A 14851-nucleotide genomic window follows, 5' to 3' on the forward strand; every position below is an offset into this window, starting at 1 on the left:
AAAGAACTCAACGCAAGAGGACGAAACAAAATATATAAAGGCTAACATTAGTACTTGCTGCACAACGGGTTTGCATATACGGAACCAACAACGCAAAGGGTAATTTGAGCGATTTAAGAACCAACAGCATAAAAATAAATATTAGCAATTTAATTTCAATAATAAGAGGAACTTTTGTTATCCTGGAACCAACAACGCAAAGGGTAATTTGAGCGATTTAAGAACCAACAGCATAAAAATAAATATTAGCAATTTAATTTCAATAATAAGAGGAGCTTTTGTTATCCTGGAACCAACAGCATAAGAACAAATTTTAGTAACCTGATTTTAATAGTAAAGGGGATTTTTTATTATCCTGGAACCAACAGTATAAGTAAAATAAATTTACTACAGGATTTGCTATCTAACTAATTAGGAGTAGGTTATCTTATGCAGGGCGTAAAAACCACTAAACATACAGGATAAAAAAGAATCACATTGACTTAATGTTAATACATAGTAGAATATTATATGTGGGCGGGCGGATTTACAACTTAAAATAGCGGCCTGGCCGAGGCTAGGAATATGCACCACGGCCAACGCGTTTCGACGCCAGCAATTCAACCAATCGCCTGGCATCAATAGTTCATCCCCCGCTCTTCGGCCCCGCCACTATTTCGTCTCAGGGCCCCATCCGTGAGGAACGGGCCGTGGCACGATTGGTAACTATCTCACAATTCAGTCACCAACAGTTTTTCTCACATAACTACGCACAGGGAAGATTGGGTCAATAAGTTCCTCTTTAACCAACGCGTACACGGGGCGGTCACACCCCTATGCAGCTGCGGTGACCAGCCAACAGGTGAACGCAGCAATCCTTTATTGCAACCTTCCAAACCTAGAACGCCTTGCAAAGCGAGACGGACCCCAGCGACATGTGCGGCTCGGTTGATATAATGACTGTAAAACGGCAGCAATCCACTAAATGAAGCGGGAGAGAGCTTGTATCGTGGAACACGGGTCGGTGGTTACTTTTTATAGCACACACAACATCAAATCATGTATTGCAAAATCAAAGTCTTTCACGGCTTGGTTTAAAAAGTATAAGTAGCATGAGATTTTACCCTCTTGTAGAGATTTTAGTCCCAAGTTTGTGAAGCTTTAACCGACTGCTTTTTTTTACTTTTTCGACTTGTTAGTGTCGAGGTTTGTGCTTGATCACAATATGCATCTGGTAAAGCTCTTGCTTGGGGTGGTGGTGGCGGCCAAAACTGCCGCTGCGAGCTTCGATGAATGCAAGAATCAAGCAACTCGATGGGACTATTGGTGGTATGGTAGTGGTCCTCTGTACAGATGTACCGACGGCAACACGTGCCATCTATCCCATATTGACTCCAAGACCATCGGGTGGTCAGTCACATCCGGCCTGAGTGTGACGTTCAACATAGCCAAGGCGGCAGCCGTTGCTTTCCAGAACAGCTACACCTTCACAGAAAGCACCACGACCAGCGACACATACTCTGTGGATTACTCGCCGCCAAAGACGGAGCGGCTGTGGATAAAGCAGTGGTTTGCCGTCACCGACATGGATTGCCAGCAGTGTGACTGGGTCTGCAGCCCTATCGGCTCCGTTTCCGCCAACGACACCATCGATGGCTCACTAGAACAGCGTGGCCAGCACTGCGAGAAGGCATGCGACCCGTACCAGCACACGGTAACCTGGGTGCCGTGCAAAGATTCGAATTGCATCGAGTACCAGTTCAGCGATGCATACGGACAATGCGACCACTCGAATCATTGCCAACAGAACTAGGTACACTACGGACACGATGGTGGCGTCTGGTGTTTTTGTCAACCACCCCCCTTGGTGGCACGGGCCGGATGCAACACACTTTAATCACTGTGCTTTTACTCCGTACTGACACATCTTTTTGACAGTGCGCCTTGGTGGCATCGACTGTCAAACCGCTGACTCCATTAGCCAGCACGGAGACTCGTCTACGAAAAACCACTGCACTCAGCCTAGACGTGTCGCCGGCTCACACATGACGCCTCTGTTGTTCGAATTGGGAGGACCTAACCAGTCCATGGTAGCTGGCACGAAGAGACGGGCGTTGAAGGGATAAATAGTACAGTAGTAGAAACTTTTTAATCATCAACGTAAAGTGTCGCAGCAATGCAAGTTTGTCGTCTGTTTTAATTGATCAAGTATTCCTCGTGCAGTGGATCAAATGCTTCACACAAGTCATGTTACATCATGGACATAATAGACGGCCCATATTCTGCCCGAAGAAAGCGCTATTCACAAGTAGGCCCTAAATGTGTTCGGCAAACGCAGAAGACACGAAAAGGATCAAGACGAGTTGTTGAGTTTTGACGTCAGGTCAGTGGAAGGGGTGTCACATGTACATGTGTACCGTCAGATTTGATGTTTCCGTGTATCTGTTGAATAGGTTAGGCGTTTTCTGTTGGTGTGTGGCCGCAATTTCGGCTGCTTCAGGATGTTGAAAGTAGGGCTGTTGGACAGGTATAAAAGAACATTGAAGGCAATTCAGAGCATCTCGGGAAGTCGGAACCTACATCATAAATCAATTTAGTGGACTTGTAAGATGGTTGAACAGCCGATATTTGCTATGAGAAGTCTGGGCGGGCTCTCTAGCGCTAGTAGACAGAATGAGGAAGGAGAGAAAGTCGTGGCCCACTGAAGCGCAAGTGGCATGGACCCCCAGATATTCTGGACATGGGTATGAGTACCTAGGTAGGGAGCGAGACGGCACAGATTCTCATCATATATTTAGTTAGTCATATCCATTTTGATGTGTTTCTGTGCCTTTTCCTTTTCAACGTATTTTTCAAGGGAAAAGGCAACCCCCCGCTCCCCCCTTCCCTTTTTTTTCTTTTCTTTTTTTTTTTCGCGCCGCTTCAGCCTGTCAAGAAGTATGGCCAAGTTACGCAGCAGCTTGCTCCTTGGTGGTCCTGTTTGGTGGATGTGCCTTCTTGCCGCTCGCTCCATCTCAACTAGTACAATAAACTACAACTCATCAAGCGACTGCAATGTCTCCAACAAGGACTTTGGGCCGCCTTTCAATTCTACCGGCACAGTCTCATTCAACCTCGGCAGTGGCGGCCACAACGGCACAAAACCGTGGTACCTGACCGTCGGGCTCAAGGACAAGCGGGATCCCAATGCTGTTTCTTACAAAGGCACGCAGACAGTGAACAGTTATATCAGCATGCCGGACGAGTTCCTCCACAGCCTCGACGGAGGCTACACCAACTTGTGCGCTTATCGTCTTGGCGAGCAGAATACAACCGCAGCAGAAGGCAACGGCTCGTGCAACGGTGTGCTGAGCGCCGCATGCACCAAGTACATTCAGACCTTCCGAGAAACCATGTCCTTCTCTAACGGTAAATGCCCGGAGTTCTCCCCTGGGCAAGGCTGCGGCGACGAAATCATCGCGTCGAGTACGTTTCTATATCTTCTTTCACTAAACCTGCAGTTTCGGCCAAGTTGCTAACGTGATGGATGGCCCTTGACAGGCGCTCCAATAAATTTGACCAACACGAGCTCTAGTTGCTCAACACATGGGCTTCCCGGGGTAGTTGATATACCCGAGAATTTCACTACTCGCAGCCTATTCGGATTCGGCTGGCTCTATGGAGACAGGGACATCAACTCGTTGGAGTCGTACGACCTGCATGTTCGTCAGCCAAACCCCGTGCTGCTCGCCTTCGGCTTGAAGCAGGGTCATGGCCAAGATAAAAGTAATGACACCGTCTATCTTGACCAATTGCTCTGTGTTACGCCGGATCATATTGCTGCTGGAAGTCATGACCCAAAGTCCTCAGCGGCTGCGCCGCGATTCAATGAGGCAGTGTTGTTGGCAATAGCGCTCAGCATAGTTTACGGCATGCATACTCTGATGTAATATAATGGTTAATGACGTTACATTAACTAACTAGCTAACTTGGGAGAAGGGCGTTAGTGGTTGTTTAGTGGCTAGTGAAAACCCTTGTGAAGAAGGCACACGCCAGTGATGGATAGAAATGTATTGAAACTGAAACAGAGCCTCGCATCAGTTTCAGTCACTGAGACAGAAGTCTTTTTCGGTTTCGTTTCATATGTTTTACATGATTCAATACATTTACACCTATTCCGGTGTAGCTAGTGGCTTTAACAGCTCCCTATAATAAATCATATAGGTCATAGGATATATTAACTAATTATTTCACAGGTCTCCGAACTAAAATCATCCTTTACATTAATAAAATTTATATAATTTTTTATAATAAAATATTATATATAAGCAAGCAGATTTATAATTTAAAATAATAGCCTAGCTAAAGTTAAAAATATATACTACAGCTAATACATTTTAACACTAGTAATTTAACTAATCACCTAGCATTAATAATTATCCCCTGCTCTTCAGCCCCGCCACTATTTTATCTCAGGGCCCTATTTATAAAAAACAGGCCGTGGTATAATTAATAACTATCTTACAATTCAATCGCCAAATATACAGGCTTACCAATGGTGCCCCCTTGACTTAAACCTTCTTACAATTCAGTCTAACTTACATTTACTCCTCCTGTACAACATAACAAACATATCTATAATGGCTTACTTTACTACTACCCTAGATCTCGTTCCTAAGCCTGTCTTTAAGCTCCTGAAGCAACCTAAGGCTGATAGATCCGCCTTAAACAAGCATAAGCACTCCAAGATTGCTGTCACGAACCAACCACATAAGATCCCTCTGGTACGTACCTCCGGGTGAACCACGGACAAGACAACCAATTATAATAAAGGAAATGTATTTTCAGCAAGATACGTACCTACTTATGAGATGAGACTGCGACTCTAAGGAAGCATTCTCATTAAGTATGATGCAACTTACATAAGTAATAACCATGGAATGACTTACTATATAAGACTGTTTAATATGCTTATTAGATATAGCTTAGATAGTCAGTTGTTAATATAGCATTTATATAACAATTAGATTGGACTTGCATCTAAAGTTATTAGCTATGTAACTAAGACCGCTTATAAGATCCCTTGTATCTCTCTGCCAACATAAACCTGACGTTAAAGGTTTATCCCTTGGGAATTAATTACCCTATATTAGGTATAGGATTAGAACGTCACACGTTAATAACTCTTATTTAAAAAGATACTTTAGATCTTTTGAGCAATTTGAACCACTATGGCAACCTCAGGCAACTTCAACACCCCTACCTCTAATCCTATTAAGGATATAGATGGAGACATCGACCTTACTGGCGAACCTGACTGGAACAAGCTCACTACTAAGCAGCTTAAAAAACTTATTAAGAAACTATACGAAAAACAGAAAACACCAGCCCTAAGAAAGGACATTGAAGTTACCCTTAAGCTTTAACCTCCACCAGCATACAATGGCAAGCCTACTGAACTTCGATTATTTATTACGCAACTTAAGGCTTATTTTTAGAACTTCCCTACCATCCTCAAAAAGGAAGAAGACAAAGTATCCTTTGCAGCATCTTATCTTTTAGGACTCGCTCTTAAATAGTTTAGACTAATTTGGGATGATTATATAGAATATAACTTTGCTGCTGAAGACGCTACTAAAGTTATTTTTAGAAGTTTCAATAAATTTAAAGAAGAACTTAGAAAAGCCTTTGGGGATGTCGGAGAAATTAAAATGGCTGAAAATAAACTTACCACTATCTATTAGAAAGGAAAGTATTTAGACTATGCTGTAATATTTTAAGATCTAGTAATACGCGTTAATTGGGGAGAATTAGCACTTGTTAAACAATTCTATAATAGACTTAAACCTGAAATTAAGAAAGAAGTCTATTAGATTAATCGAGAACAACACAATCTCTCGTCCTTTATAGAGAAATGCATGGAAGCAGATAATTTATTATGGGAATTAAAAATGGATCTCTCCAAACGAAAAGGGAAACATCATTTAGGATTCTAAGCAAATTAAGGTAAAAAACAACAGGAACTAATTGCTAAAGATAATAGTGGTACAGCTGGACTTATGGACCTTGACATAATGTAAAAGAAGAAAAAGGAATTTAAATGTTATAATTGCGGGAAGCTAAACCATATGGCCAAGAACTGTAAATCCTTAAAAAAGGAATAATCTACTATTCCTGAGCTAAAAGCAACATATGTTATGGACAAAGGCGATAAGACTATCCATCTATTGGAACGATCAGGATCTCTTAAAAACAATGATGACTACGACTTCTATAAATCTGCATCTGAACTCTCGGACTACTCCTAGATAATAAATATAGAAGCAAACGATGAAATCCCTGACTGACAACCTGTCCCTTAAGTTGATTTTATGAACTTAGTAAACCTAGTCGAAGGCATTATCCCAGAAACAGATGAAGATGACGAACGACGTAATTATGGACGTCACTTTAAAGAAACCAAAGATATTATATAACATCATAAGAATTTCACCCCTAAAATTATAGCACTTAACTCATTCTAACGCAACATTATAGAAGAGGCAAGCGCAGATGTGGAAAATACTCCAATGGTATTATACGCTTACCTAAATAACCTACGGAAGCGAACTTCAGAAATACAACATATTATCAGGGCTATTACCATCAATTAAGCACTTATCTAAGGCCTTGATTATAGAAAAGTAGTCGGGGAATATAACTACATTGACCCAGCACATCTGCTGCATTATTAGATTAGTTGGACTAATTGCATTATTTATAGATGCATAGAGTATTTTAAATGGAAGGCCGAAAAAAACGTTTTTCTAATATATATCCCTTGGTGTGCGATATTAGAGCCTTACAATAATTCATACTGCCTCACATGGGAAGCTACCTAACGATACTGATCCCTTAAGACAGTTGTTTTAGAACCCCTTAAATGTCTAGATAAAACAAGCCTTTTCGGATGCATTAATCAATCCTGCAAAGTGCATAAATTAGGAAAACTATAGGATTGGCATAAGCAAGAAGAAATTAAAAGAGTAAAGCTAGATTGCTAATAAGAAGAATTCAAGGACTGCGATGAAATAGAATGTTCACGACACGCAGATGAAAAGATCAGAAACTGGCACTATTCAAAAAACTACTAAAGTCCTCTGCAAAAGGGCAGCAGGAGGACTTATGACACTTGGATATTATTGACTTAGAATACAATAGTGAAGAAGAAGAAAAGCACCTTAATAAAAGAATTATCTTAATAGTGTTACTAGACGGAAATCCACTTAGTGTCTTAATAGACAGTGGGTTAGGAAGCAATTATATATCTGCTATAACTGCGATACGCCTGCAGTTACTAGCGTATAAGAAGAAAAAACCATATTGACTTTTCCATGCCGAAGGATAAACCTTTAAGTATAATAAAGGATGGATAAAGCGATGGACTGATCCCCTGCTGCTATAAATTGGCAACCGCACTACAAATGTAGTATGTGATATAGCCAATATCCCGAAATATGACCTCGTCTTGGGAATACCCTGGTTGTGCAAATACAAACCCGACATAGAATGGAGAACAGGCCAAATCCGTTGGCGCAATAACGGAAGTACTCCAAACAGAACTAATGCAGAAACATTAGAAGAGGAACCAGGTCGCCAGAAGCCTAAGGTTTTCCTCAGCCCTTCAGACATCCCTCCTCAGTACCATTAGAAAAGGGAAAAAACAAAACAAGTTCACACGCAAAGGCATATTGCCATCCTACGCCGAAAACTAATAAGACTTAACAAAGAATTGCATAAGTTAGAAACAAAGGAACTTACCCCTGAAGAACAATTAGCACTAATCCCAGAACAATATCGGAAATATCGAAAACTCTTCAACGACTAGTTAGAAGAAGGGTTACCACCGCACTCGGAATAGGACCATAAGATAGTATTAAAAGAAGGAGAATCACCAAGGTTCCATAAAATATACAACTTGAGTAAAGGAGAACTAAAAACACTCAAAGAATGGATTAAAACACAACTATAAAAAGGATATATCTGCATATTAAAATCACCTGTTAGATATCCTATCATCTTCATTCCAAAAAAAAACAGTAAACTTCAATTAGTCATTAACTATCGTAAACTAAATCAAATTACTATCAAAAACAAAACCCCCTTGCCATTAATCTCATAAATCAAAAATAGATTATATAGGAAGAAGTAGTTTATAACTCTCGACCTTACAGGAGCCTATGAGCTTACATGAATGAAAGAAGAAGATGAATGGAAGACAGCGTTTGCTATGAAATACAGGTTGTACGAATATGTAGTTATGCTACAAGGGCTTACTAATGCACCCGCATCTTTCTAAAAGAGAATAAATTATATATTAAGACTATACTTAGATGACTTTGCAATAGCTTACATTAACGACATCCTTATCTTTTCGGAGACCCTTGAAGAACATGAGAAACACGTCTATCTTATACTACAAAAACTCAAAGAAGCAAAACTCCTTGTTAATCCTGAAAAATGCGTTTTTTATTCTCAACAAGTGGAATTTCTCAGATATGTTATCACCCCAGAAGAAATCTACATGGACCCCAAGAAAGTTGCCGCGATTAAGGAATGGCCAACGCCTACGACGCTTAAAGAAGTACAAGCATTCCTTAGACTCGCCAACTATTATTAAAAATTCATTAAAGACTTTGCGCAAAAAGCTACTCCACTGACGAATATGACAAGAAAAGGTATTCCTTTTAAGTGAGGGGAAGAACAGCAGAAAGCCCTCGAGGAACTTAAAACGGCAATAACATTAGAACCTGTCCTTGCTATATTTGACCTAGAAAAACCCATTACAATTAAAACAGACGCATTGATGTTTGCAATAGGAGGAGTATTGAGTTAACCCGGAGAAGACGGCAAGCTACGACCTGTTGCATTTTTCTTACATAAACTCCATGGACTAGCGATACAATACGCTATATACAACAGAGAAATGTTAGCTATTATTAAAGCACTTAAAGAATGGAGATATTACTGCTATGGAAGCAAGCATAAGGTTATAATCCTCATGGACTATAAGAACCTCGCTTACTTTACCACTATACGAAAACTGTTAAGCCGACAAGTTGGATACTTTGAATTCCTTTCATAATTCGACTTTAAACTTATTTATTGCAAAGGATTGGAAAACGGACGAGCTGATGCATTAAGCAGAAGAATTAATTATGAGCAAGAAGTACCTAAGTATACAGCACAAGCACTACGATTTAACGACAATGGAAACATTGAACAAGTATAAATTCACGCAATGTTTAAAGTCCTAGAAAGCGACCCCATGCTTGAAGAAATTAAAGAATTTGTTAAAAACTGGGAAAATGAATAGTACCCAGAAAATGTTACTATAGACTTAGGATACCCTGAATGATATGGAAAAATTTAGGTATCTGAAGAACTATAAAGAAAAGTAGTTAAATATATTTATAAACATCTGCTGCATGGACATAAAGGTATAATAAAAATATACAACTAAGTTTTAATGTACTACGACATTGAAAAGCTTAGAGAATATGTAAAGTATGTTGTGTTATACTGTAATGTATGCTAACAAACGAAAGACGGAAGACATAAACCTTATGGAAAACTACAGCCGTTATCTGTTGTAGAACGACCTTGGGAATTAGTTACTTTTGACTATATTACTGATCTACCCTTGTTAAAAGAACCATTTATAGGAATATAATATAATAGTATTTTTGTAGTAGTCTGCTGACTTATAAAGCAAGCCTACTTTTTACTGTATAAAAAGTTATACTTATTAGAAGACCTTGCTTATACCTACATGAGAATGATCGCCGCTGACCATGGACTACCTAAAGAAATTATTTTGGACCGAGGATGAACATTTGCTTTTAAATTTTGGCAAGAACTTATGGCTAAACTAGGAATAAACTATAAACTCAGCACTGTATACTACCCTTAGACGGACGGATAAACCGAATGCATGAATTAAGTCATTGAAGCTTACCTACGAGCCTACATTAATTTTGCATAAGACGATTGGGTTGAAAAACTACCAGTGGCTTAATTATGCTACAACAGTACACTATCGGAATCTACGAAAATAACACCTTTTTACGCAAATTATAGATTCACGCCTGAAGCATTTAGACCACTATGAGATAGACCCAACTTGGAAAAAGTATGACTATAAGCTGAATTAATGATTGACCTACATGAAGAAATGTGTGCATAGCTTAAATTCATTAGTAAGCGCATGAAGAAATATGTAGATGAAGACAGAATTGCAGGATTAATTCTCCAGAAGGGAGATATGGTCTACCTGCTACGATATTTACGAGGCCATAAACTATTGAACATTAAGATAAACAGGCCAAGTGATAAACTTGACGTTAGAAAAATAGGACCTTATGAAATTCTAGAACAAATCGGAGAAGTTAACTACAAGCTAGCCTTGCCAGACACGATGAAAATATAAAATCCAGTCTTTTATGTATTATAACTTGAAAAAGCATAAATTGACGAAGAAACCGGAAGGCCTATTTTAGACGAAATTATTGTAGAAAATTAAGAGGAAGAATATGAGATTAAAAATGTTATTGCTGTATGCCAAAACTCCGAAACCCAGAACATCGAGTACCTCGTTAAATGGAAAGGATACTTGGAACTTAAGAACTTATGGGAGCCTGTTGAGTACTTTAGCTCTTAGGCGCTGATAAAAAAATTTCTTCAGACACTGGGCCTAAATCAGCAAGCACTGCGTTTTAATCGATTACGTTAACACCACCGTTAAGCTGCACATCCACCACTGCCTCTGACTTAGCACGCTTTAAGTCGTCTAATTTGTCAAGAGACTGAGCCCTGCGATGAAGCATTTGCTCACCCCGCACATTGACCTGTTGACGCTGCTCCTGAAGACGCGATAATCGCGCAAAACTCTTATTTATTTGTTGAGACAACAATATTGACTGTTGTTGATACTCTATTAATTTCTATTGCTGCTTAAGAAGCTCACGCTCGGCCTGGCGCTTAGCAGCATCCAAACGCTCTTTTTCAGCTGCTAAACGCTGTGCTAAAAATATAAATTAGTAAAATACGCATTTATTAAAAGCCAAGGAAAAACGCTTACCCGCGGCTAGAGAAATGCTATTTCTATTATACGTCCGACCTCTACGGGTACATTCTAGACACTTATTATACCCCGTCGCCATCTTGCAGGGCAAGCTATAAGAATTATAAAAAGAACAAGGCATAACGAGGACCCTAATAGTCTTGATAACTATTATCGCTGCTTTATGATAATCAGTCGAGCTTTTAGGAACTGAAGAACGTTGTTTGGAAACACCACGAGGCATTATGAAGAAATACGGTTATTTACTACTAAAGGAAGGAAGAACAGGACCTTATGTAGTCTTAGGCCTTGAGGATAAGACTAACGGAAGGGGGGCATTGTGTTATGAACCAACTATATAAGATCCCTCTGGTATGTACCTTTGGGTGAACCACGGATAAGACAACCAATCATGATAAAGGAAATGTATTCTCAGCAAGATATGTACCTACTTATGAGATGAGACTGCGACTTTAAGGAAGCATTCTCATTAAGTATGATGCAATTTATATAAGTGATAACTACGGAATGACTTATTATATAAGACTGTTTAATATGCTTATTAGATATAGCTTAGATAGTCAGTCGTTAATATAGCATTTATATAACAATCAGATTGGACTTGCATTTAAAGTTATTAGCTACGTGACTAAGACTGCTTATAAGATCCCTTGCATCTCTCTGCTAACATAAACCCGACGTTGAAGGTTTATCCCTTGGGAACTAATTACCCTATACTAGGTATAGGATCAGAACGTTATAATTGCCTTTATTAATAAATACAGCGCCCCTAATGTCTATATTAATAAAAAGAACAATACTCTGTAGTTTTTATAAATTGACTTTATTAAGTTAAAGCCTATGCGTATAGAGAACAGGACCAGTACCTTTATTGTCGGGCTATAATTAAAGGTAGCTGCTAGCTTAAGTAAGCACCAATACTATAAGACTATTACTGCTATTACTATATTAAGAGAATAGGGCTATAAGAAATATATTAATTTTAATTCTTATATATTATAACTTTGCTAATTAGCTTACTAATATAAACCTAATGTTAAGGTTTATCCCTTGGGAACTGGTTACCCTATACTAGGTATAGGATTAGAATGTTATATTTATATAAAATTAATTATTTAATTTATAGTTAATTTATAGTATATATCTTAAGCTATAACTAAATATATTAGGTTATAATAATAATTAAGTTAATTAAGTATTAAACATTAAATATTATAATAGAATTTATTTAAATAAATATATTTTAAATAATATAATAAATTTAATAAAAAAATTAAATAAAATTTATATTTTTTTAAAATATAATAAAAATAATATTTATTAAACTTACTTGCGCTAAATATTATAGCTTTTAATAAAAAATTATATTACTAGATTTTTTTATAAAAAAATCTTTTAATAATTTTATTTAATATAATAAAGGTTAATAAAAAATAAAAAAGAAATATTAGTAAAAAACTAAAAAATAACTATATTTATTAAGTAAAAGATATATTATTTATACTAAAACTATAAGGTCTTAGGGATAAAATTAAAAAAAAAAAGTATTATATAATAACTTAACTTTTATAATTATAATAATAAACCTATAGGGTAGGTTAAATTAAATTAATATTAAAATAATAAATTAATTAAAAAAAACTTATTTATTTAATTATTAAGTTAATATATTAATTTAATAAAACTTATTAATAAATTTTATAAAATACTATAATCTAGCTTATATAATTAAATATATAAGTTTACTTTATTATATTTATTTAAATAATTTAAATAGCTAGTTATTAATATAAAATTAAAATTAAAATACTCTTCTAAAGCTTATATACTAGTAATATTATATTATTATTATTACTTATAAATCCCTTAACCTATCTGCTAATATAAACTATAAGACCAGGTTTATCCTTTGGAAATCTTCTAAGCCACTAACTCTTATAGGACCTTAGTGACCAGGTTGTTACACTACCCTATATTATTTTATAAAGCTATTTAAATCTTTAACAAACTCTAGTATAGTTTATTGCTGTATTAGTGACAGGTGTATTAAGCTGCTCGGAAGTAGAAGGCTTGGGATCTTCGCCTGGATTAGGAGAGGCGTTGTCTTTGCTGAATATAGCTTCAGTGGCTGGGGCTGCATTATCGATGATAGGACCTGGTGTAGTGTTCAGCATTTTGTCAGTGAAGACAAGCACCATCAAGCTTTTCGTCAAAATGAGTTTCACATACCGACTATTGGCACTGCGTGCGCTACAATACCTGCGAGTGGCGCCAGAGATTTCACGATTGGTGAATGTAAAATCTAGCAGTGCCATAGTGCCACGTTAGAAATCAGTCGAGTGCGCTGAGTTGAAGGAGTATTGCCTCACCAAGTTCTTCACATCCTTAACAGCCGAAGATATAAAGTCGAAGAAACCCATCTTCAAGCAATATAAGAAATTGATTTTTCTTTTCGAGTCTGTACTGAAGTATGGGTTAGGTATGGGCCTTGTCAAGATATACTGCGAAAGACGGGAGATGAAAGCTAGGTTATATGCTATTCCGTCTCCTGGAGATCTCTTCTCGCCCCTCTCAAGCGCAGTCAAGTGTGGCGACTATTGGAACGCTCCAGGCTCTCGAAGTCAAGACACAAACTCCACACCTCGAGCAACGCCACGTGCGGATAGACCAGTAGCCGCCATGAACTGCAAGTTAACGTGGCAAACACCACCCGTGAATCTGTAACTGCGTGCATATGATTCTGCGGGACGGGACGCCGCGTGTTTATCGATCAGCTAGTTCTACAAACCATACCCCGGTCCTATGTATAGCAATTTTCGTCTTGCCTATCACTCTTCACACCTGCCTGAACTCGGCAGCACATAAAGCTCTTCGCTGCACAACTAAACGAAGCAACCGTTTCTTTTTCTAGCCGGACCTCGTATCCTACATGGCGTTGGTCATATTAGTTGCCACGTTGTATTAGATGGCAAGCTGGAGTCTGACCGACCTCCGACCACCCTGCAGGGCGTACCTGATGCTTTAACAAACCCTACGAAAAGACGGCACATAACTGGACAGCTGCAAGTAAAGGGTTAACCGTTAACCATTGGCCAGTTACATTTACACATATTCTACTTGCATCAACCAGCATTGTCGGAGTATTGCACGCGACAAGCCGTGTACTCAATCGAGACAATGGAAGTCTGTGGCTGCTAAGTAGACAGCTGAAAGCAGCATAAGCATTACAACCTCGCAACGACCAACACTCTTAACAAAGCTAAACAGTTGCTAGTTCGGACTAGGATGTGACTAGCCATGCAACATTCTACTAGTTGGTGGGTCCGATCGGCTTAAAGGGGCCAAGTCTAGAACAACAAACAACTGTCCTAGGACGTAATGCACAATTATAACGGGCATTGACTATTACTTTTAAGCGGCAAAACCTTGGCGAATCACAACAACACTTGCCGCTTAACTACACTACGTTAGGAGTCGTCGAGACTGCTTTCCCATTATGACTAATAAGCTCGTGGATCATTCGGTCATTACCCCCTGCTCAGCTTTCTTATGTGTTATGTGTATGGCGTGGTATAGTGTAGCTGAGATGTCGACTTGGTGATTCCTAATTGCAAGGTTGACTCGACGGCCTGGCCATCTCAATATGAAATCATGTATGAAATACTCTCTCCGGAAGAGAATTCAACCTTGAAGAAGAGCAGAGTACTCCCCCCCAAATCTTAGCCAACCCAGACACATAGGGAAAACTGGTCATCTCTTACTTCTTCCACT

At 38.5% G+C, this 14851-nt stretch overlaps 2 protein-coding genes across 2 annotated transcripts; both read left to right on the forward strand.

The window, feature by feature from the left end:
* The first annotated feature begins 1144 nt into the window (after positions 1-1144).
* TrAFT101_000019 (uncharacterized protein) lies at positions 1145-2171 on the forward strand. Its single transcript, XM_066125886.1, has 2 exons — positions 1145-1792; positions 1918-2171. Exon 1 carries the CDS (start codon positions 1205-1207, stop codon positions 1790-1792), a length of 588 nt encoding a protein of 195 aa, XP_065981983.1. The 5' UTR covers positions 1145-1204; the 3' UTR covers positions 1918-2171.
* Positions 2172-2831: 660 nt separating this feature from the next.
* On the forward strand, positions 2832-4291 carry TrAFT101_000020 (uncharacterized protein). The gene is made up of 2 exons (XM_024911124.2): positions 2832-3444; positions 3520-4291. Exons 1-2 carry the CDS (start codon positions 2919-2921, stop codon positions 3906-3908), a joined length of 915 nt encoding a protein of 304 aa, XP_024754423.2. The 5' UTR covers positions 2832-2918; the 3' UTR covers positions 3909-4291.
* The last annotated feature ends 10560 nt before the right edge of the window (positions 4292-14851 follow it).

This window comes from Trichoderma asperellum, chromosome 1 (assembly GCF_020647865.1).
Source record: "Trichoderma asperellum chromosome 1, complete sequence".
Lineage (NCBI taxonomy): Eukaryota > Fungi > Ascomycota > Sordariomycetes > Hypocreales > Hypocreaceae > Trichoderma > Trichoderma asperellum.